A 23,453-nucleotide genomic window follows, 5' to 3' on the forward strand; every position below is an offset into this window, starting at 1 on the left:
GAGGCTAATGACCTTGCTTAATTAAAATGTAAAACTTCACCATCTTATATTCCATTTATATGATTTTAAAGGAAGCTTTAGTAAGTCACTCTCTTGACAAGAGCATTCAGATTGCAGAGAAGGCTACAAAGGCGTTAATGACATTTACCCCCCTAATAAGAGCTGTTCACACTTCATGGTTTTTCCTTGTTATTGCTCAGGACAGACACTAGCACCTCATTGAAAGATCAGTGCTGCAAAGGAAAAAAGGCCCCTTGAGACATCTCAGACTTGTGGAAAAGCACTAAATCAGGTGATGCTACAGAGATGACATATTTGATTCTCAGGGGTTCTTACTCACCCTATGGCCATGGATTTGAGGCAGTTAACACACAGCCAATCAAAACCCTCCCCCACTCCCAGAAGACAGGACCATCCTCTTCTGCAGCAGGCATAGTGAAGGCTAGGGAGAAAAGAAATAAACTTCTTTCAGGTGCCCTAGGTCTGGCAGGATCCAAATGTCTTGTACTGCTCTCAGTTAATCTCCATCGATGTGTGGCTGAATGAATAAAACACTGACCTTTTCACCTAAGAGACCACAATTTGAATCCAACCTAAAGTCACTGGAGGATCAATGGACAGAGGCACTCATATTTTAAAGCAATAAAGCACTGCAGAAAGGGAAAAGGGAAAAAAAAAGTTTTTTACCGTGGTTTTGGCCACAGATTCAACCCAGTTTCCCTGGCTCAGCTATTATGAATCGGATCTCTGATTCAGAATTGAAAAGCTCCCAGCACTGCCCCTATGGATCTCAAAATCTGGCACAAGCCCATGGCTACTGCAAGGCAGACATTCCCTCACATGTCAATACGTGGAAAAGCAATCCCGGCTGGTGATGGAATGATGGCTGACTCAATGGAATATACTCAGCATGAACTCCAAATCTGGCAGAGATGACAGGACACAGAAACAAGTAGCTCTTAATTACTCTTTCAAGGGGAATTTAAGTGTATTTTGTTGTTGTTAATTTGAAATTTCTAAAGATGTGTGCATACTTTTAAAAAGAGGCAAATGAATAAAGTGCTTGAAGACGTGTCCCTGACTAACTCGTTTTGTGTCTTATCAACACACCAAGAAATAAACAGGCTTAATATGAACAGGTACCCTAGAGACAAAAACTTAGAGGATAGACACTCTATTGTTTAAATGTCAATTTCTTTGAAGCCTGGACTAACCTGACCATAAGCCAATATTTTCAGCCGTCTATGTTCCAAACATTCTATTTATTTCACTAAGGAATCTGAAAGAAATGCCTGTTGTGTATGCACTGTCTTCCTTTAGAATCGCATCCCAGAGAGGATGCAGTATGCACCAGAGTCTTCAAATTACCACACTTATTCCACTGCTATTTTTAAAACCAAAAAAGAAAAAAAATCCACAGCAGGAAAAGCATATTAAAATAAAAATAGAAAATACAGCAACCACATTACTCATACTAACTAGAAAGCTGCCTCTGACACTATTATTATGGCTTTGTTTAAGAGAGAAAATTACATGAGAACAAGAAAACCAGGTTAAAGCATTTCCTTATGCAGAGGACCTTCAGTTCCCAAAGTCTCTGAGAAATGGCTTCCTGGGGCTTATGGGTAGGAAATGCAAAATAAACTGAACATGACCGCTGGTCAGAAAATGTATACCAGCTAATACCTTGTTCTCTTAATTTGGGGTCTTATGAATTATGGTCTACTGCAGCCATGTAAGGCATTCCACTGTTACAATGGAAAACTGTCCATCTGATTTACCCTCCAAGTCCTCATCCCAAATCTACATTGACTAAGAGAGGGAGAGAATACAATGGGTCACTCAGAGAGAGAGACAGAGAAAGACAGAATACAACGGGTCACTCAGTGCCACCAACAAATGAAAGATCCCATGCTTCTTAGATAGCAATGGGATCTCAGTAGTAGGTTTCTAAAACAACCATTCATGAAACCACTAGCCAGTGATTGGTCTTTTTGAGGGTTATTAGCAACAAATGCCAGTTGTGTGAACCAAAAGAATCAAAAGTCTCTCCCCTTAGAAAGGAAGGTGATGAGGGGCACCTGGCTGGCTCAGTCAGTAGTGTGACTCTTGATCTCAGGGTTGTTGAGTTTGAGCCCCAGGTTCAGTGTTGAGATTACTTAAAATAAATCTTTTAAAAAAGAAAGGAAGTAAGAAAGGGATGTGATACAAATATAAGGTGAATCAAGATGAACTTCTGAGCAACGAGCCCAGGCCTGGCCTCACACACTCACCTAAACCACAGCTCAATGCTGCTCACCTAACTGAAATGCAACTCTCCCCCATAAACTTGTTCACACCTCTTCCCAACATAGCAATCTTCCTATATGGAAAAATGCTTGTTCCATCCTTTCTACTATGTAACAATATCTCTCTTCTTCCTTTAAGAATCTCCTCTTTCAACAGGTCTTCCTAGAGTAATTCAATTTGGCAGTGGTCACTTTAATTCTACTAGCAAATGTATTGGCCTGCATTCTATTTTCCAATTGTTGCTGGCATTACTTATAAGACTATCATACATGAATCAAATAAGTGTATCTTTATTTATGTTTGTCCCATTTGTATGGAGTTAGTAAAAGCTTCCAGCAACCCACACAGATTGCTCATCTCACTTTCTACTTTTTCAGTCCTTCATGATTTCACGTAACGAGAATGTGAAACATAGGTCACTCAAAAGAAACACATGGCAGACTGGGGGGCTGGGTCTTGAGAGCCTTTCTGTGATTCTTTGCAATAGTCACAGATCTCAGTTCTTGTCCAAGCCCTCACATCCTTCATCTGCCCCTTCTGTCAAACTAGGGGAAGTATTAGAAAAGGACATGGTAGCTCACATAAAATGTATGGACAACTAAAAGAATCACAAAGTTTCTGTTGCTCTAGAAACTTGAGGGTTGCAAGGAATAGTGAACTGGAAAGTGGCTTTATGTAAAGAATTAATATTTACTGAGCTCTACTATGAATTTAACAAATGATTCCCCTTTATTCTCAAAACTCTGATAAGAAGATACCAGCAAAATATGACTTGTAGAAATTACGTATTTTCTGCAAGACTATAGAGCTAATTGATGGTAGAACTGAGGTCTAAACCTACAGCTCAGGAGCGTTCCATTTTAAATTCAACAAGGAGCATGTCAGAGTGTTGCTCTGGAGACCATTTGGTTAATCAGTGCCATCATAGAGAATATTCATTTCAAGTAAATATGAACTGGTTCTGGTCAGATGGTGAATGGCCAGAGAGTTGTAGGCTCATTTTTTGTTTCTCCTGGGGGACACAAAAACCCTCTCTCCGTGTCCCACAGATACAAAATAAATTCTACCAGTTACTGCATTCCATCCTGGAATTTGGTGAGCTATCTATTTCTACTTTGCATGGGTAAAGGGAGGAATATTTTTACTTTAACTCTGAACACAAAACATCAAGCTACGTCCTTGGATATAGGTGTTTATTTTCATTTCTGTTCAAATAGAGCTTTGGCAAGGGATTCAAAATCTCTGTATTCCAATTCCAGCTTTGACCCTGCCTGAGGCCTTCAGCCATGATACCTTTAAAACCAGGGATAACAGTCTCTGAAACTATCTCTCTAATAGGGAGGCTAAAAGAATTGCTGGGATAATGTCTGTAGAGTGGTCCAAGCACTCTAGAAAACAGATAGTATAAATATAGAACATTGCTCTGAACCATCTACCTTTTGTATATCTCTGCCAAAGACAGGGGTATCTTAATCATTCATACCTGTGGTCTTTCTCTTCTGAAAAAGATTCACATAATGCATAGACACCTTACGTTATGGTGGTGATAACCCAATCTTTAGTTGGAGTCAATCCCACCTCTGGGTCAATACTATGTTCAATACTATGAATGTACATTTTATATATCTGCACATTTTTACAATTTTGATCATACAACCTGCATGATTTGTTTATGGCTGCTTTGTCCTGTACTGTGAAGGCTTCCTGAGTGATCTCTTACGTACTCAGCATATAGTAATTAATCAGTAAAATTTGCTATTTGAAAGACTACCTAAAAAAAAATTAAACCTAGAACCACTCTTCTTTCTGCTCCAGAAATTTTGTAAAAATCTGTGAGGTCAGGTAATACCCAGAAATAAGGTTGTCTATTTTAAATAAGTTTTACTTTATTCAGTGGGGTGAAAGCCCAGATACTCTAATCATTTTCATAAATTCATTAAGTAGTCCTTCATTCTGTGCCTGGTGCTTAGAGGAATATTGGAAGAGCTAATGAAGTAGAGAAATGCAAGGGTAATAAAATGGTTGTCATTTTTGGAATAAGTCATTACTTCAAAACTTAAATAAAGAAAAAGCACTATGCATATTCACACATTCAAAATGTAGTACCAGTTAATATTAATAAGAGTGTTGTGGGCTAGTTACTGCACGAAGTACTTTATAATTATCATTTTATTTAACTTTATAAATGAAGAAACTTAGGTTCAAATATATTTTTTTAAGATTTTATTTATTTATTAGAAAGAGAGAGAGCACGAGCAGAGAGAACTACAGAGGGAGAGGGAGAAGCAGGCTCTCCATGGAGGACTCTGGGATCATGACCTGAGCTAAAGGCAGTCACTTAATCTACTGTGCCACTCAGGCGTCCCAGGTTCAAATATGTTAAATGACCTATCTTAGGTAACAGAACTATCAGAAGTTGAAACCAGGATTCATACCCAAGTCTGTCCCACACTAAGGTCCTAAGCCTTTGTCACTACACTTTCCTGCCTCTCACTTGTAATCAGGTATATACTATGCATGTACATATATGCAGGTTGTGTATGCATGTATGTATGTACATATGTGTGTTTGCCTCATTTACAACGGAATAGTAGCTATTCTTTACTTTAGCCTGTTTGGGAAAGCACTCTAAGAGGCACAGTGAAATACTAAAAAAAAATAAAAAATAAATAAAAAAATCCTGGATTTAGGGCTGCTATATACACAAAGGCCTAAAATGGCCACATTGGCAAGAGTCTATGTCATCATCTTTTTCATTATTATGTTAATCGTTAACATTTACTGGATACTTAGCAAGTGGCACTACTAAATGCTTTATATGCATCATCTTATTTTATCTTCACAATAAACAGATGAGTTACTATTAGTATCTGTACTTTCTAGGTGAGGGAACCAAGGCTTAGGTAAAGACACGGGCCTATTTTCACACATTTAGTAAGAACTGGAGCTGCGATCCAAACCTGTGAGCCTGCTTTAACACCCTACTCTGCTGCCCTATGCTTTCCTTGTCTAACTGTACAAAAAGAAGGTAGAATTACAGCTACTCTACCACACCTGAGTGGGGCACTGATCTGTGCTCATCCTCCATGGTACAAAGGTACGTGTCTTAGCTTCCCCAGTCACTTGGCTCCATTTAGATGGAAGCTCTGATCAGTGAGGTAGAAGAAATGACCTACTCTGCTTTCAGATTTGGTCCATGAAAACCTCCACACAGAATCTCCATCGCCTTTCAGCGCTCCCACCTGGACGAGGAGCCTGTGGGCCCAGAGAACAGCAGAGGCATAAAATGGCAGAGGCCCTAAGTTGCCAGAGACATCTGAGGAGATCAAATCACCTCCAGGAAGAAAACGTTCTCCAACCAGGAATGCTGACTGGTCTTGGTGAGAGAGAGAGAAATAAACTCCAGCTGTCATAGGCCACTAATATTTCAGGGTTTACTTACTAAATCAGCATTTATCTTTTTAACTAAAGCTTAAAATGTATTTATCGTTTTCTAAGCATTTGATATCTGCAGAAAAAGAGGTCTGACACCTGATATTTCCCTGCTGTAACTGATCAGAGTCAGGTTCATGCACAGATATAAGTGAAAAAAACTCGAGCGGGAATTTATAACATGTTTTCATCTACATTATTTCACCTTTTTTTCCCATTCAAGAGCAAGAGAGGTGTAAGGGGTTATCTCAGTTTTAAAGCTGAAGAAACTGTGAGGGCGCCTGGGGGGCTCAGTTGGTTGACTGTCTGACTCTTGGTTTTGGCTCAGGGTGTAATCTCAGGGTTGTGAGATTGAGCCTTGTGTCAAGCTCTGTGCTGGATATGGAGCCTGCTTAAGATTCTCTCTCCCTCTATCCCTCCATTCCTCTATATCCCCTCAACCCCCCCCCCAAAAATGAGAAGGAGGAAGAGAAAGAAGAAACTGTGGCTGAGAATGGCCAATTTTCCACACTCATATATATAAGTAATGGCAGTCCTGGAACTTTAGCCCAATACTCTTACTCAATGTCCAGTGCCCTCTTGCCATCCAACTTGATATCCTTTTATGGAGGAAAGAGCTATTTCAACTCTGTTCTGCACATGATATAGTTGAAATCTTATTGATTAGGTTTTTTTTACACTTACAAAAGGTATATATTTCTGAAAAGGTAAATCAAAGAGCAGAATTTACAATGAAGCATTAATGATAAATACCAGAACGAGAGAAATATTTGGGTCATGGCAATGAGAGAGGAAGGTAATCTAAAACAGGGTGGAAGATCAGGAAATAACCCAAAAAAAGGATAGAAAAGAGGGACTAATTTCATTAAGGTCAGGTGGATAAGATCTGTCACTGAATGCAAGAAACATTTTAACTACCTCTCAGTTGAAGAGTCCCAGGCCTTCTCTGTTCCCTAAACCATGCTGCTCTGATCTACAAAACTCTCACATATTACATTCTGGAAAGATAGCTTGGTTGTCTTAAAACAACAGCAACAAAAACATATACTCCATATAAAATCAAAGACCTGAGTTCAAATCAGATTTCAAAATTTTCTCCTTCTTATTTTTTGGAAGCACTATTACGTGTCAGGCTGGGTACTAGGAGTTGGGTTACAGTGATGAACAAGAAGTAATTGGTTCTTATCCTCAGGAAGCTTACAGTGCATCAACTGTGCCAATTAGTAGTGTCTGTGATCGTGGGAAAGTCACTCAAGCTTTTTGAATTTCAACTACTCCAAATGTTAATTCATTGGCAGTAACAGTATAAGGGGATTCAAAGAGCTAACATATGTGAACTTGCCCCAAAAGGGCTGTTTAAATACAAGTGTTTGCTGAATATCGACGTTTTCTACCACATGGATACCACAAAACACTTATTCTACATAGACCACTAGCTAGGGGGTGTGGGAGCCTTGTTTCTCTTCCTACTGCCCTCAGGAGCCCATCTGTTGTTACGGCGTTTAGTACCTAGGAAACCTGAGGAAAGAGTAAAGGCCCTTGGACTAATTGGCTACTGCACATTCCAGGAGTTCCACTGCGAAACATCAAGCTATACCAAGCGAAGCAGGTTTCCTTACCCATTCATTTAACAAATATTTATTGAGTGCCCTCCCTTTGTGGTGTTCCCAAATGAGAAAGCCAAGAAGAAAACCATTTTAACAGTTGACTTAATTGATTGATTTTAAATTGGATTGGAGCTTGAGGGAAACAGTCCTGAGGTAGAGCCACACAAGAAAAGACTTATACTGGTTAACTTGGACAGAAAAGGCCTCTGTGGAAAAGTGGGACTTTGGCTGACACCTATGTGTAGAGGTGGAGCCCATGTGTAGAGAGGAGCAAGAGAGTCCAGGCATAGGAATCCAAATATGTTAATGCCCCAAGTTGAGGAAGAGTTCTGATAAGTTTGATGGGAAAAGGCTATGAAGTGGAAAGTGTTTGATGATTCTACTTCCCTACTCTCACAAACCACTTATTCCAGAACTTCTCAGAGCCTTCATGCTAAAGTGTACCTTGAGGCTCTACCAGAAGGATCCTGAGTGTAGCTCCTCTCAAATCTAAAGTCAGACTTCTAGAAGATCAGTGCCCCCAGAATACTCTGGGAAATATTCTCCTAAAGTATTGATGGTTCTATTAATTCTGATTGTTTCAAGACACAGGTGATTTGAAATGTGCATCACTGCTTACCCTCTCACAAGGCTGCTGACACCTTAGCTAATTATTCAGGGTGTCTGATATGGTTCTCTGAATTCTGGCAGGACTCATTTGCAAAGCAAGAGATTTCCACAGATGGGCTGGTGTATGAGCCCAGGCAAGTCAGATACAGATTCAAACTGAAAAATGACTGTGAAAACCTGATTTTAAATGTTTAAATTCAACAATAATAATCACCTATATTCTTATATCCTAAGTCAAAGACAGGGGAAATGGGGCTCCCTGTGTGGCTCAGTGGTTTAGCACCTGCCTTTGGCCCAGGGCGTGATCGTGGAGTCCCAGGATCAAGTCCCGCATTGGGCTCCCTGCATGGAGCCTGCTTCTCCCTCTACCTGTGTCTCTGCTTCTCTTTCTATCTGTGACCCTCATGAATAAATAAATAAAATCTTAAAAAAAAAAGACAGCAAAAAAGAGGAAAAAACAGAACACTGCTTTTATTTATTGTCAATAAATGTACCATGGGATAGAGACGCGAGAAAAAAATAACTCTTTGGTAGCAGGAAAAACATCCCATGTTCCTTTATATTTTAGCATGTAATTGCCTATTTCCTTTTTCTGCTGTTTTATGGAGTGTCTAAAATTTACCTCAGTTCTTCTGTACTTTATGAATGACCACTCTAATTGCTACACAGGAGAATACTGGGTTTTCTACCTTTAAGATGTTACCTGGATTCAGGTGACTAGGTGACAGGCACTGAGGGGGGCACTTGGCAAGATGAGCACAGGGTGTTACGTTATATGTTGGCAAATTGAACTCATACACACACACACACACACACACACACACATATGTAAAGATGTTACCTGGATTCTTAAATCATTGTGCTCCAAGTTATGCTATACATTTTACACCTAGCAGCTTCACTTATGAATTACATGGATAATTACATAAGTGAGAAGTAATTTTTATCAAAACAGCAACAGGATTTTTGAAAGATATTGCTAGCCTTTTAAGTGAATCTGTGGCATTACTATTACCTCCCTTTTCCTTTTAATAACCTCTTCATACATATCACTTGTAAGTGATAGTTTTGAACAGCCCACTCCTCTTATCCCCTGAATTCAATAATTCAAAATCAAAGCAGACACCTGCTATTCTTCCACATTCAAAACTATCTCCGAAACCAGCAGTAGCTGTGGAGACATAAGGGATATAGGTTTAGGCCCACAGAGAGTTGAATTAATATCCTGGCTTCACCAGTTCAACTTCCCGTACATCTTCATTTGCCCAGTAACACAATCTATAGCCAACTGCTAACCAAGTCAATATGTGGTAAGTCTAACAGCCACCCTAACTTGCCTTGATAATTACTCTCCTTTAACTGACATAATATTCAATATACTGTTGTTGAGAGCAATAATGCTAAAATTGATGCCTTGAGGGCTACAACACAATTGAGTTTTAGCCAGATAAAATGACTTGTACACTAACAGTGCATTATAGGGTTCCTCAACCTTTGGACACACAGTTTATAGCCTCTGTGCATGAAAATGTTACATATCATTATATTCAAAGTCATTTGTGTATACCTTATCATTACTATATATAATTTAAAAAATACTGGCCAATAGCCAAATCACATTGCTTTAGATGAAAAGGGTTTACTTTATAGCCTATCTCTTGTTTCTCAAGTTTTTTTTTTTTAAACAAAATGAGCATTTTCTTACTAGTTTTGTATCTTTCTACTTCTTGCTTCTTCCCTAAACCAAACTGTTTTCACAAGGAAGAAGTAGAGAATAGATGTTAACAAAAAGCATCATTTAAGTAAAATCTATATTACATCAGTCCTATCAATAAAACAAGACAGAAACTAAACCTAGTGTTCTTCTAATGCAAAAATCATCCATGATTTTCTCAAAATGTCAATTCTAGACTCTGAATGGAGAAACAGATTATATTAAGACATTTTCAAAATGTATACTAAATTAATAAAAATTAATTATGACTTAAGTATCACAATAGATGTCAGAATTCTTCATAGGCAATAACTTAACCCTAAAATCAGAGACTTTATAAATTTCAGTTCGTGGTTTTGCAGAATTTTCCTCACAGACTTAATTTCTCTTGCAATTTTGTATTGTTAAAAAGAAATAGAGAATACATTTCAATGTACATTTTCTATGCCTGACTTAGAAATAGGCTGAAACAGAGAAAAATTAACACTTTAATAACAATATCAAGTAAAACAAAGAACAGGTATTGATTGGTCAAGGCAAAACATCAGGACCATATCACAGAACCACCAGCAGGTTCTATATTTCCTGCCATAAAAAGGCTATAGTGAGGTGGGTTGTTAGGAAGGCAGATAATCAGTCATGCACCTCCTATCTGTTTGGACAGGAAGATACCATGCATATGCTCCAGAGATCTTAGGCAAAAATACACATGTAGAACTGAAATACAGCATTAATGACAGACTAAGCATCAGAGTGGAGGCAGTAAAGGTGGTACTAGATTGGGGCATATTATCTTAGGTTTTGAATAAAGAAAAGAGTGCTTAGCCACGCTTACAGTTCTGTTCAAAAATGTGCAAAGAGCTTTGCTCCTTTCTGTAGAATAAGAGCTATCCCAAATGGATATTAATCTTTATGCTGTGGAAACGAATGCAGAAACATGTGGCACCATATCTATCTCTAGGCCAGTGTGAGCAGGTATTGTGAAATTGGTTCTGTGCTTTATTTTTCCTGGCCCCTTCCTCCTGGACCTCATGCCCTTTCAGGTCCCCTGACCACCCAGGACTTAACTTTCCACTCACCCCACTGAAATACCCCCATCCTGAGGCAAATGAGATAATGCTTGTGAAAGTCTTCTATAAACTAAAAACGTAATATATAATTATTCCTATTATCATCATCATCTTGTCTTCTGAGGGCCAAACTCTCTGTGCCTTCCAACTTGACACCTCACTAAACTAAGCAATGATTCAATGCTAACCAAAGCAGTCACGGGAGCAGACGGGTTATTCCACCCTCTCTCTGTCTCTCTCTACTTCCTGTCATCACACCTCTCTGCTCTCCTGCCCTGGCTAACACCTGGAGGTACCACATAGGAGAATGACAGGAATGTGTGTGCTTTAATGCCTGGTTAAAGCAAGAGGGAGATGTGAGGCCCCTCACTCATTACATACCAAGCTGGCAGCCAAGGCCTTGCACACAACACTGGGTGATTCAGGGAATAAACAAGGCTGGCAGAGTAAAAAAAAATTTTTTTTTTGAAGGGGGGCAATTCTCCTGGTATTATCCCATAAAAAATTTCAAAAATCACTTCAGAGTCTACCTTCTCCAACTGTGATCTCCTTTGGCAGGAGGGAGTACTTCTTCATCGTCCAGTGTAGTCTTTTTGGATCCTGGGGTCTCCCAACATGCTGTTTTCAACATTTACCCTTCAAGGGTCGTAGGAAGACAGATGGCCATAAAAACATTTCAGAGGCAAAGTACACAATGCAAAGCAACTCATGACATGCTGCAAAAAATGATGAAAAAATGCAAGGAGGTTGGGGTGGGGGTGGGAAAGTGGAGGTTGCAGGCCTCCAGAAGTCCTAGGACTCTTACCAGATTGCAAGTGCCACTAATACAAAGAAGGGGCTCAAGTTGGAGGAACAGTTGTTGTGAAAGCCAAATCTATAACCATGTCTGTGTGTTCTAGAATGGGTTTTACTGGTTATAAAAGCAGAGAGTTTGCAGAGGTTACAGTTCTTCTTTTGATTTAGAGGAAGCAGCAATAAATAGGGTACACAGACAACCAAAAAAAAAAAAAACCACCACAAAACAATGAACCTACAAATTCGGTGTAAGCAAAAGCCCTACTAAATGCAGATGAAATGTACTCTCAAATTTTCACAAACACATCACCCACCTCAAAGAGCCCTCCCTTTTAGGGAGCTATAATCAGACTTGGTGGAGAAGCAGGAAGCCCAGGTTGTAGGGGGAGAGAGCTAAATTAAAAAGATGCAAACAAAGCAACACAAGGCAATGGGCCACATTCTTTTTTCTGACCTTACACCACTGAGCCCCAATGCCAGCCTGCTGGGACAGAGTTCCTTGTTCCCAGTTCCCTGACAAGCAAGCCAAAAGGACTGCTTTAATTGGAAGAGGGTGGGCATGCCCAGGCCCATGAGGGGCAGGAAAGAGGCCAGGTTTACAAGGGTTCTTCCTCAACCCCAACTAGAGCTGGCCAGATACCAGTTTCGACATCCTCCCCCTACCTGAAGGATGTACCCCCGGACGTAGTCCCGCAGAGTCCAGCCCAGACCATGCAGGATGTGTAGCACCTCCTCTTGCTTCAGGACACTGAAGAGACGGTCTAGCAGGATCTTTAGCCGCACAGGCACCGCTTGTGTCCCATAGAGCATCAGGCTGCTGATGTCGAACACCACATTGGACTGCACGATCTCCACCTGGGTGGGGTGGTATAGGTGCTGGGTGCTGAGTTTATCCAAGGCTGTGGTGGTCCCACCAAAGTTCCGGAGGTGGGCAGGAATAGAAAGAGGGAAGGGACGGAGACAAAGAAAGTAGAAACAAGTCACTGGAAGTTATCAGGGCTCCATTTCTACAGACGGATCATAACCACAGATGTTTAAGCAAACTTTTGCAATTTAAATAGTTCTCTTCCCACCTCCTCCCTGTTTCACCTTTTTTTTTTTTTTAATTTGGTGTAGTTTAACAGCCGCAGACAACAGCAAATACAAAACATATCTGACTTTCAGAAAGAGAGCCATTGAGGTTTCTAAAGGACTGTGACTGGCTCTAAAAACCGGACTAATTAATTTGCTAATTGAACTGTGGCTTGGGGCACCTGGGTGGCTTAGTAATTGAGCCTTTAGCTCATGATTCCAGGGTCCTGGGATGGAGTCCTACATCAGGCTCCCCACCTCTGCCTATCTCTTTGTGTCTCTCATGAATAAATAAATAAAATCCTAAAAAAACAAAAAACAAAAAAAAACCTACGGCTTATCCAAGTTGTCACGGTGTTCCCCATGCCTCCACCAGAGACAGAGAATTCTTGACTCCTGCCATAAGAGCAGGCTCAACCGAGATCAGTTTTCTGAATAAGACTCACCTCTTAAAATACTTGAATGGTTTAAAAAGAAAGTAGAGCATGCTCTTTACAGGATAAAAGACCTAATTTGAGAGAATAAGGACTAGTAATGTAACTCAAGTTAAATTAGTGAGCAGGGATAACCCCAAGAATTGCTCTTCCAACTCTCCCTCTTGCTATTTACCTGTTAGACAGTTTAATGCTCACTGGCATGTTCAAGAAAAAGGAATTCACATTGTAACTTGGTCACTTTTTATTAACAGCTCTGACAAGGGTTTAGTATCAAATGAAAATAGGAAAAACATGACAAAAATCAAAATTGAAGAATTTCTATGTATTTCAGGGGTGTTCTCTTAGTACAAAAAAACTAAGGATGGTCACATCCCCAGAGTAAATATTGTAGGCCTTTATCTCCTCATATCTAAAAAAGTAACATCTAGATCTAAAAGCTAAGATAAGGTCATACATTCTAGCCCCCATCCTTATCTGAGCTCCTGGGAACCCTACTGCAGATAATGTAATTACATTTTTCCTCAGTTTCTCTACAGTGAACAATTAAGATAACATTGTCTCATCTACAAGGCTCAAAGAGATGCTGCAAAGATTAATGAGATAATGAGTGAGAGGTGCTTTGAACTCCTTAAGAGAGCACAAAAGCCTTAGATCAACTGTCAGAATTATACACAGATGACCTTCCAGAGATTAAAAAAGATAAACATGCGAGCTTGAAAGATGGTCATCTAATCTCATAAGTCAGGCAAATGGATATCAGACAACAACCAGGCTCAAATCGTAACTATACCTGAGAGTGCTTAAGTTTTCTGTGTAGTTCTAAACCACTGTCTGGCCTTTCTCAACCACTCTTCCCAGCACCTTATCCCTTCACAGTATAGGCTACTGTACATGTGCACTCTGAGCAACTCCTGTTTTAATATGCCCGTATTTCTGCATATTAATGCAGGTACTTAAAAGTACATGCACACACACACTTTTTATTACTACTTCAAATGTATTTTTTCAGGGTTCCTCCTCCACTCTCGTTTCCTCCTGACTTGTGGTCACCAGAGAGTTCATGTACTCTTGATAAATTGCTTTCTTACATCCACAGTGTAAAGGCCCTTATCATTTACCCGCTGGCTTCATTCAACACATTTACTCCCAGGAATACTTTGTCAAAGAGTTCGGGTTTCCTCATACTTCATTTCTTGCAGCTGATTTGTCTGATCTTTCCTATTCTAGTGGTTAAGTCAACTTTGAATAAATAGCTTTAAAAATTAATTTAACGTTTGGGAAAGATAAGGGATTCACAAGCCTAGGGATTGAAGTCTTCTCTCACTCCACAGGGCATTTAGACTGCGAAAATGCAGGAATGAGGTATTATTATCCCTGTTCTTCTTCAAGTAGAGCTTTACTACTCAGTCTCCTGATGAGTAAGCTGCTCTGCTTACAGAATCCTGTGACCAGGTCAGGGGAATCTGTTCCTCTCCCCGTTTCCCTTCATCAACCCTTCTGGCCTGCATCAAACACTTCTTCACTAAATACACTGCTATGACCACAACAAATAGGAAACCAAGAGGATTCAGTAGAGGGGAAATAAGATCACACTGAATCTTGATTTCTGTCCTTTTGTTTGGTACCTACAGCCATGCATTAAGTACATGCAGGTATGTGTACCTATGTATTCAAGGGCTGGATGGAAGGTTATCACACCTCTCCCTCTCACTCTCCAAAAAGGGCTGGAGGTTTAAAAAGATGAAGAAGACTAAACTGTCAAGGGGCCAGAAAAAAGAGAAGTTGTTCAGAGAACTGAAAGCACCCAAGTGGAAAGGTAAAGCAAAAACATTTCCCTAGAAATGCTTTAGAGAACAATCAGAGAATGAGAATAATAAGGACATTACCTAATTCTTCCTCCTAAATATGCCATATGTCAAAAAAGGAGAAATACTTTTATAAGCCACGTAAATATATGGTAGAAATCAACAACTTTTTCTATAAAATGCCAGACAGTAAATATTTTAGGTTTGTGGGTCATATGTTCTGTTTCACAAGTGCTCACCTCTGCTGTTATAGAGGGAGTGCAGATAAGACTTAAACCAACAGGCGTGTCAGTGTTTCAATAAAACTTTATTTACATAAACCAGCACTTGGCCACATTTATACTCTGATATAGAAGATGAAAGGGTGGGTCAGATATTTAAAGAAAGTCAATAGCAGATAAGGGAAACAAACCTCAGACTGTCATTTAAGCAGCAATTACCTAGGAGATGAACCATAAAGGACTGAAAAACTGCCCACCTTGCAGATGTAAATTACAAATTTCAGCATATACATATCATCAAAGATTATGATCTGTCAAATTTCTTGAATGTATCAAATTTTCCTGCTTTACAACTGCTGGCTCACACTGAGTCACCAAGTTGTGGACAACTTTTGAGGATGTCTTCCAGGTGGGCAAAGAGTAAGTGACAACTTTTTAAGTGTCATAATAACAGTAAATGGAGTCTGCCTCAGGGACTCAAGTCTGAGTCATAGTGGGGTTAGGAACATGAATTGGACCAATGGGGATGAATAAAAGGCAGGGCAAGAATTTGTTCAGCAGAATGGAGTGAGAAAAGAGGGTCACCTACCTTTATACTTTATGGGCCTAACCATCTTAAATTGTCCTATACCAATGGTTTTCCCCAAATTCCATTTTCAAATGAAATCTTAACAAAAATTGGGTATAATAAAAGTAAAGCTATTCTTGGTGAAGTTGGGAGTACATGAGGATTAGAGAACTTCCAATACTTTGTCATTCTTTTCTTCCATTCAACTTGTTTAAGCTAGGACCTCTACAGTTGCTGGAAGCAAAGTGTAAAAAAAAGTGCTTTTCTATAAAATAAGATGATGACAACTGTTTTGCCTGCTTTGCATCTACCCCCCTTCATTCTGATACCAGAAACTGGATTTCCCTTTGGGGAAATAATTCTTCCCCTACACTATCAATTATTTCATAGACCAGAATGTTATGTTCCTTAAGCTAGGCCTTGAAACCAGGATATCCCAAGCCCCTGGTACAGCAAATGGTTCAAGAATGGGCAAGCGACCTAAGTCTAAAAATGAGATTGAGTCTAGGATTTTAGTTAGAACTAGTAGGAAGTCTTCTCTTTCCTAGAAATTTGCAGCTAATATATATGAATGAGAATCACATGGAAGACAGGCTGCTGGATGGCCTGAGAAAGACCAAGTACTGATAATAACTGTTTGATCAGAAGATATGGATATGGTAAAGTGGAGGCTGGTATTATCCTTGGAATTTTCAGTTACATGAGCCAAAAAAAAAAAAAAAAAAAAATCTCCTTACTCTCCCTTTTTATGTCTGCTTGAAGTAGAATTCCATAATTTGTATCTGAAAGAGGCTTAAGCCAATCACTTTTAGGGGTACTTTTCCAGCTGGATACCATGTAATTTCAAAGTAGCTATCAGTGGTTCAACTGAAGGTATTTCAGTTCCAGGCCAAATACTATTCACAATTTCTCCAAGGACTAGAAATAGAGTATCCTTAACAATTTCATATCTTATACAAATTTACAAAGGGTCATGGATACCATCAGCATTATTAAATAAAAATAATTGTGTGTTTGGGAATGGACAAAGAAAATGACCATGTAAGTACTAACTAAAAGGCATCATTCTAGGGGGTTATAATGATTTCCTTTAATCCTTTAAAATTTTTTTAAAAACCACACAGTATTACTATTATTGCCTATTCAGAGATCACAGGCTCAATGAAGTTAAGTAACTGGTCTAAGGTCACTTGGTTATTTCTCCCAAGAAAATTCTGTTTCCACTACATGTTCAGATAAACAGTCAGTATGTCTGGAAACTTGCAAGTCTTCATCATGTTGGAAGTCCCTAACTCCCAGCAAACTGGGCTTCTTGCCCATCACTCTGCTGAAGCAAGCATTTCAAAGGTCACCAACACCTGCCTTACTATGAAATCCAATAGCTTTTATCCTTCATTATTCTCCATGATCTCTTCACAGCAGCTGACCTTATTGATCGCCACTCCTCCTACAATGCTCTTCTCCTTCATTCATGCATACATTCATTTATTCACCAGCACTTAATAACTTATCACCAAGGTAGGGGCTGCATGCAGATGCAAAAGTAATTTACGTTGTGGCCTCCGCCCTCAAAGGAGACAGATGCCATCAATATAAATACTATAAAAGAGATTTGATAAAGTACTATAGGACACAGAAGAGAGGGCAACTCTGCAGAAAGGCACAGTCTTGTAAGATAACTGAGAATTCAGCAAGTGAGAAAGGAGAGCGATCTAGGTAGATGGAACTAAGGCAGGCATTCTTAAACATTATGTGCATTGGAATCACCTGAAGGGTTACACTAGACCAACTAACACTAGACCATCATCCCCAGAGTTTCTGACTGGGTCTGTGGTGGGGACAAAGGATTTGCATTTTGAGTTAAGTCTCCACAAGATGTTGATGCTGCTGGCCAGGGACCACACTTTGAGAAACACTGAACTAATGGGATACGTGTAGGAGAATAGACTATCCACAGAATCTTTAACACTTGAGGCCAAATAGTTAGGGATATATACAAAAGAGTCAGATGGGCAAGGCGTAAGAAGCCTTAATACTGAAGGCCAAAAGCTATGGAAGACTTCTATTTCCTGTTAATAGGATATAGAAAACATTAAACATTTTATAAGATAAAAATGATGTATAATGTTAGATATAAAATTTTGACAAGGGTCTACAAGTTGAATTAAAACAATGGTTGTCAGCTTGAGGGACATGGCAAGCATTCAGCAGTAAAAGCCACTGCATAAACCTCAGCCACAGAGCCACAACCCCCTAATGAACAGTCGAGAGAGAGATGATCATGGTTAGTTTTGAAAACTGAGCATGGATGACTTTGATGTATACCACTATACATGCCACACTAAAAATCACTGACATCTGGGTGAAGGTTTGGCTTAGTGTTGAGTGTACAGAGTAGAACATGTCTGTAATACTCCACTGGGACATGCCTTCACTCCGTGGACTTCCACGATGATGTGCCTATATATGAAGGACGCGAAGGCCTTCCAAAAGGTGTGCAGACATTGGGATTCCATTTCCAGATCCTATAATCCTCAACTTACTTTTTCCTAAAATTGATCCACCTGAGTGAGAAAAGGCCTGCATGCACATGCAGATTAGCCATTTCCATTTCTCCATTAAAAATCATATCCCTCCTTTATTACAGAATAATGGTGACTTACACAGTGCACTGGCCAAGGGTGGAAGACTCTCCTGGATGCCAAAATAAATGAGGTTTTGTGGAAGCCTCTTAATAATAAAAGCACCAAGAACCTCAGAAGGGACATTTTTTTTTCCTGACTATACCTATTTGGGTAAAGGGTAACTAGAGCCTAATATTTGGGCCTATGTTAGAATATTCAGAATTCAGATAGAATGTAAAATGGAAGAAGAGGAATGCATTCACCTCTAGCATTCCTACCTATTTTAACAATGAATCACTCTTTAGAAAGTATCCTATGAGAACAAAGCACAAGTGTCCAATAGTGAAAATGGCTTTTGCCTCCTAACATATTCAAAGGAAAGCCATTCTTTTCCTGACACTTATCCCCAGGAGTTGGGATCATTACCTGGAAAGAAAAGCCCCTGAGCCTATGACACATCTACTCTTCTAGATTCAGTTTGAATATTTTCCTATCTACAAACTTTGCAAGACACACTAGATAAAGCATGAATAAAAATTTTACATTTCTTTCAGAAACTATGTTGATCATTTAATAAGGTAATTATAGCCTATTTAAATAATAACAAATATTTATTTCAGTTATGATTAATCATCATTTTCATCTCATTTCTTTTTTTTTTTTTTTTGAAAGGGTGTGGGTAGGAGCAGAGGGGAAGGGAGAGAAAATCTTAAACAGGCTCCACACTTAGTGGAGCTTCCACTAAGTGTGGAGCCTGACACAATGCTTGATGTCAGGAATCTGAGATAATGACCTGAGCCAAAATCAAAAGTCAGATGCTTAACCAACTGAGCCACCCAGGTACCTGCCCCTCATCTTATTTCTTATAAAATTTTGAATATTTTCCACATCCTGTTAATAAAAGTGAAATCAGCATAAATTATAATTTAAATCAAAGCACTTAATTTTTAACAGTATATAACTGCTTTCATTAAATATATGAAATCAGTTTGACTAGATCTAACAATATGAATAAATGTTTTTATAAGATAGGACTTTACCAGGATCCCTGGGTGGCTCAGAGGTTTAGCACCTGCCTTCGGCCCAGGGTGTGATCCTGGAGACCCAGAATCAAGTCCCACATCAGGCTCCCTGCATGGAGCCTGCTTCTTCCTCTGCCTGTGTCTCTGCCTCTCTCTCTCTCTCTGTGTCTCTCATGAATAAATAAATAAAATCTTTTTTTTTTTTTTAAAAGATAGGACTCTTACCTAACTTGTTCCTAAAGTCCAACACCGTATTGTGATACACACATGGAGCCACATTAATCAAAGTAAGACCATGACTTTTTTTTCCATGACTTCTAACATACTCTTCATAAAAAAGTTAGGTTTACATTATACTACATCATTACTAATTAAATAATAAGAAATAGCATTTCTATTGTAAAATGAGTAATTTTATTAGCTCCACATTTTATTCTAGACTGTTTTAGTAATCTACCCTATGAAATGGAGCCGACAATACATTGATTTTTAAATAATTTTTCTCATAATGCAAATTAATACATTTATTTGAGTTGAAATGTGAGCTCAATTTTTTCCAATGTAAATTAGATTTGGCAGCATGATTTGACCATGACCACTGGTGGGAAATTTTCATCAATCAGGAAAGCTGAATTTGCAATGATAAAAGTATCTTTTCGTAATAATAAAAGAGCATACTGAAGAAACTATTTGAATAATACAGTGTTTTTGTTATCTCAATCTTTTCTGTGTGTCCTAGAATAAACAATATACCTTTAAATGAAAGACTAACAGCTAAATTTATAAGTGGGCATTTAATACACCTTGTTAATGCCTTTTCCCTAAAATTAAGAAGGTTAATGACTATAACAATATCTGGATTATAAGGTGGGTGATTTTCATTTTTTTCCTTTTAACGAAACTAACTACCTGATCATTGTGTACTTTTTGGCAAACAATCTGAAATGACTTCTGAGAGCCCAATGATGATTAGATTAAGTTCCTTGTCCCATCTATTCATGTGACCAGGTATCTCAGCAGTTATAGCTGCAAAAATGATAAATGATAGGGTCTAACTTTTCTATTTCTTACAATAAATACTATTCATTTACTGATATGAACTAATCTGGGAAGAAAAATATTATAACCCTGTCCATTTTATTGACAGGTGTGTTTCCAACAAAAATCCACCTTGTGTTTAATGAATTATAAAAATGTATAATATTTATATTGCTTTGGATCTTATCATCTTCAAGTTAAACAAGAAAATTTCTATTTATATTATTTTCATGGCAGACATGTGTAAGTTGAACGGATACAAGACTTTCCAGCCAACATGACTACATTTATAGTAATGTTATTTGGGGGCTGTGAACTGGAAACAAGCTAAGGAGATAAAATAAGGACCTAAAATAATGATTTAAAGTTCTCAATGTTTAAAAAAAAAAAAAAAAAAAAAAAGATTGTTGTCCTCCAGATAAAAAACAGAGTTTCCAGGACCAGACTCCCAGGGTTCAAATCTCAGCTCTGTCACTTACTTGCTGCATGACCTTGGCAAATTACTTAGTATATGAAAATGTTAGCATGGCTCTTCATTTTCAAAATTCTTTTTAGTGGCAGGGAAGCCAATAGCTTGAAGACCACTTGCTTAATTCAAGGAGCAAGGAAAGAAAAACAAAGAATCAAGACCAAGCTAAAAAGTGTGAGGAAGAAAATAGATGTTTAGAGTAAAGATGAGGCAGGGTTACAGGAGGACTAAGATTTTCTGGTTTGGGGGATTTGGCAGGGAAATCAATGGAGATGCACATGTCGATATATTTGCATCTACTTCTTTCAGTCTGTAATTTTACATAGTTGAGGTGTACACTGTGTATACAAATTCCTATCTTGTTGGTGCTGTTCTTCCCATTGAACATTATATATAGCAAAACATTCAAAATGATCTCAGGCTACTTACTTAGTACCCATACATTTTTCCACTGCAGTTTCTCCTGGATCAATCTCTCCTCTCTGGCCTAATTTCTACCACTTTAGTACAGGCTTTTAAGACTCCCACAACTCCGTTACTGCAAGTGACTCCTGGTGGTCTGGTCTATCTCTGTTCTCTCTGGCCTAATACAACCTAAATACAATCCACAATTCAGTCTTCTCAAAATACTGCTTAGAATAGGTCTTTTCTCTGATTCAAATTTTGTAATGGTGATCCCAGCAAAACCCTCCCTTCCCCCTTACACAAAGTCCTTAACCTGGGTCAGAAGACTTGGCCAAATCAATTCACTATCTATCCTAATAACTGACACAGACCTCTGTGACCAAAATGAGTTACACATTACCTTTTCAAGCATTCCTAGCACTTTCGTATTTGGTCACTAAAAGAATATTCCTAGACCCTATGTTACGTTTTGGAGATTTAGTGAAGAACCAAACAGATACGATTCAAGCCCTCATGAAGTTAATAGACTAGCAAGGAAAACAGACTTTAAAAAAATACACATTAATGCACAGAATTACAAGCTGGGTATGGAATATGAGGACATAATTTAAATGGGTAACAAATTAATTGGCTTTTCCAGACAAAGCCAATTCTGCTACGATGAAAAGAGAGCAGCAAAATAGTATGAGATGATGCTGTAGAGATAAGCAGGGTTCCATCTGCTGAGCTTCATTTAAAAAATTTTTAATTTTCTATGCTGTTCTGTAAGTGCCTTTCCTCTTATTTACCTTTTTAACTACATTTTTCTTCTAGCTTCAATTCAACTTCTATTTTCTTTATCCATGAAGTCTGGAGAGGTCCCCTCATCTAAGAGCAAACTGTCTCAATACTTATGCGTGCCAATCATGTACATCCCAAACATATGTTGCCCATTTATTGGGTCACTCATGTACCTATTTTATCACAAGAGCTTGATGTTAAGCAACGACCATATCTGACACATAATCAACTCAAGGGTGTTCACAGTCTTCATACTGTTGAATGGATAAACAGAGTTAAGTGAACACAGAATAGGAAAATGCCATTAGTGTATTTGCACTGAAAGCCTAAATGTAGGATTCTACTGTGCCACCAAACTCTCGATTTTACCCATATCTCTCTCCTTGGATTTTTATATTCCTCTTTATACTCCCCTAGAAAACAGTGGGGTAGGTAACTGTGGCAATTTAAGGAGTGAGGTGGCGCTGCTAGCTGGTCAGGAATTGACTACACTTTGCATGATCTATTCCCTTTCCTACCACTCCAAGCATTATTTGGGGGCATCCAATGGATTTCTAATAACAATAATATGAAATCTAGCTTGATGACAGGGTGCATAGGCTAGAACATAACACAGACATGATGAAAATCATAGCACAGATCACTAGATTTGTGATCCATGTGCTAGAGCAATGGTTTCATAGCTATAGAAAAGGTATGACTGGTACAGACTTTGGAAGGGGTCGGAGAACAGTCACACAATAAGATTGTAAGAATAGTATCTACAAAGAAAAGGTTATTTTTCTTTTATTAAGAGGTCCAGAGAAAAAAAGAAGCCAACATATAAATTAATCTCTTTTTAGTAAGTGGAATTTTATCTGGAAAAAGAAAAGGATTTAACTGAACAACACAGATACTAGTTAGAAAATTCACACAAGGGCTTCTTGAACTGTGAATTAGGTAACTGAGGGAATGTAATTTACCTGGATTTCTTTAAAATGCCAGAAACAGAAGCTTACACTGGTAATTTTCTAGCTATGAAACAAAGGAGAAATTGAGATCTGGATAATTTTAATAAACACTTTGATAGGATAAGACTCCAAATGACACATAAGTCTGGATGAAGAAAACTCCTTTCTGTTAAAAACAGAAATCACCATAAGGACAACAGCCAGCATTTTTGTGGTTCATTACTGTAAACATGTAATGTAAATGTAAAATAAGAATAAAATGTAATGCAAAATATGCAATAGTGAAATAATGTGAAGTAATATATGCTTCTAATAGTATTGCTAACTAAAAGAACAAAGTAATGTTCTTTATAAAATTCTGTTTTCAAATGTATAAAATAGTGCTGGGGGTGGATGAGGAGTGGTTATAAAAGAACTTGGATCTATCAAATGAAACGTGAATAACTATTTTTTATTTCAATTTTTAATAACAGGAATTACTCCCCAAACCTTCAAATAAATTAAAATAAATGTAAACCTGTAATTCTACAGACTTCACTTCTAATAT

General features: G+C 38.4%; 1 protein-coding gene across 23 annotated transcripts in view; it reads right to left on the reverse strand.

Moving 5' to 3' along the window:
• Window positions 1-23,453, reverse strand: part of BNC2 (basonuclin 2) — a 438,856-nt gene that overhangs the window by 114,064 nt on the left and 301,339 nt on the right. For all 23 annotated transcript variants that reach the window (XM_025432667.3, XM_035697029.2, XM_025432660.3 and 20 more), the window contains one exon: window positions 12,180-12,415. In XM_025432667.3, the coding sequence (XP_025288452.1) occupies window positions 12,180-12,415 (236 nt within the window). The remainder of the gene's footprint in view (window positions 1-12,179; window positions 12,416-23,453) is intronic.

Source organism: Canis lupus, chromosome 11 (genome assembly GCF_003254725.2).
Source record: "Canis lupus dingo isolate Sandy chromosome 11, ASM325472v2, whole genome shotgun sequence".
NCBI classification, from domain to species: Eukaryota; Metazoa; Chordata; class Mammalia; order Carnivora; family Canidae; genus Canis; species Canis lupus.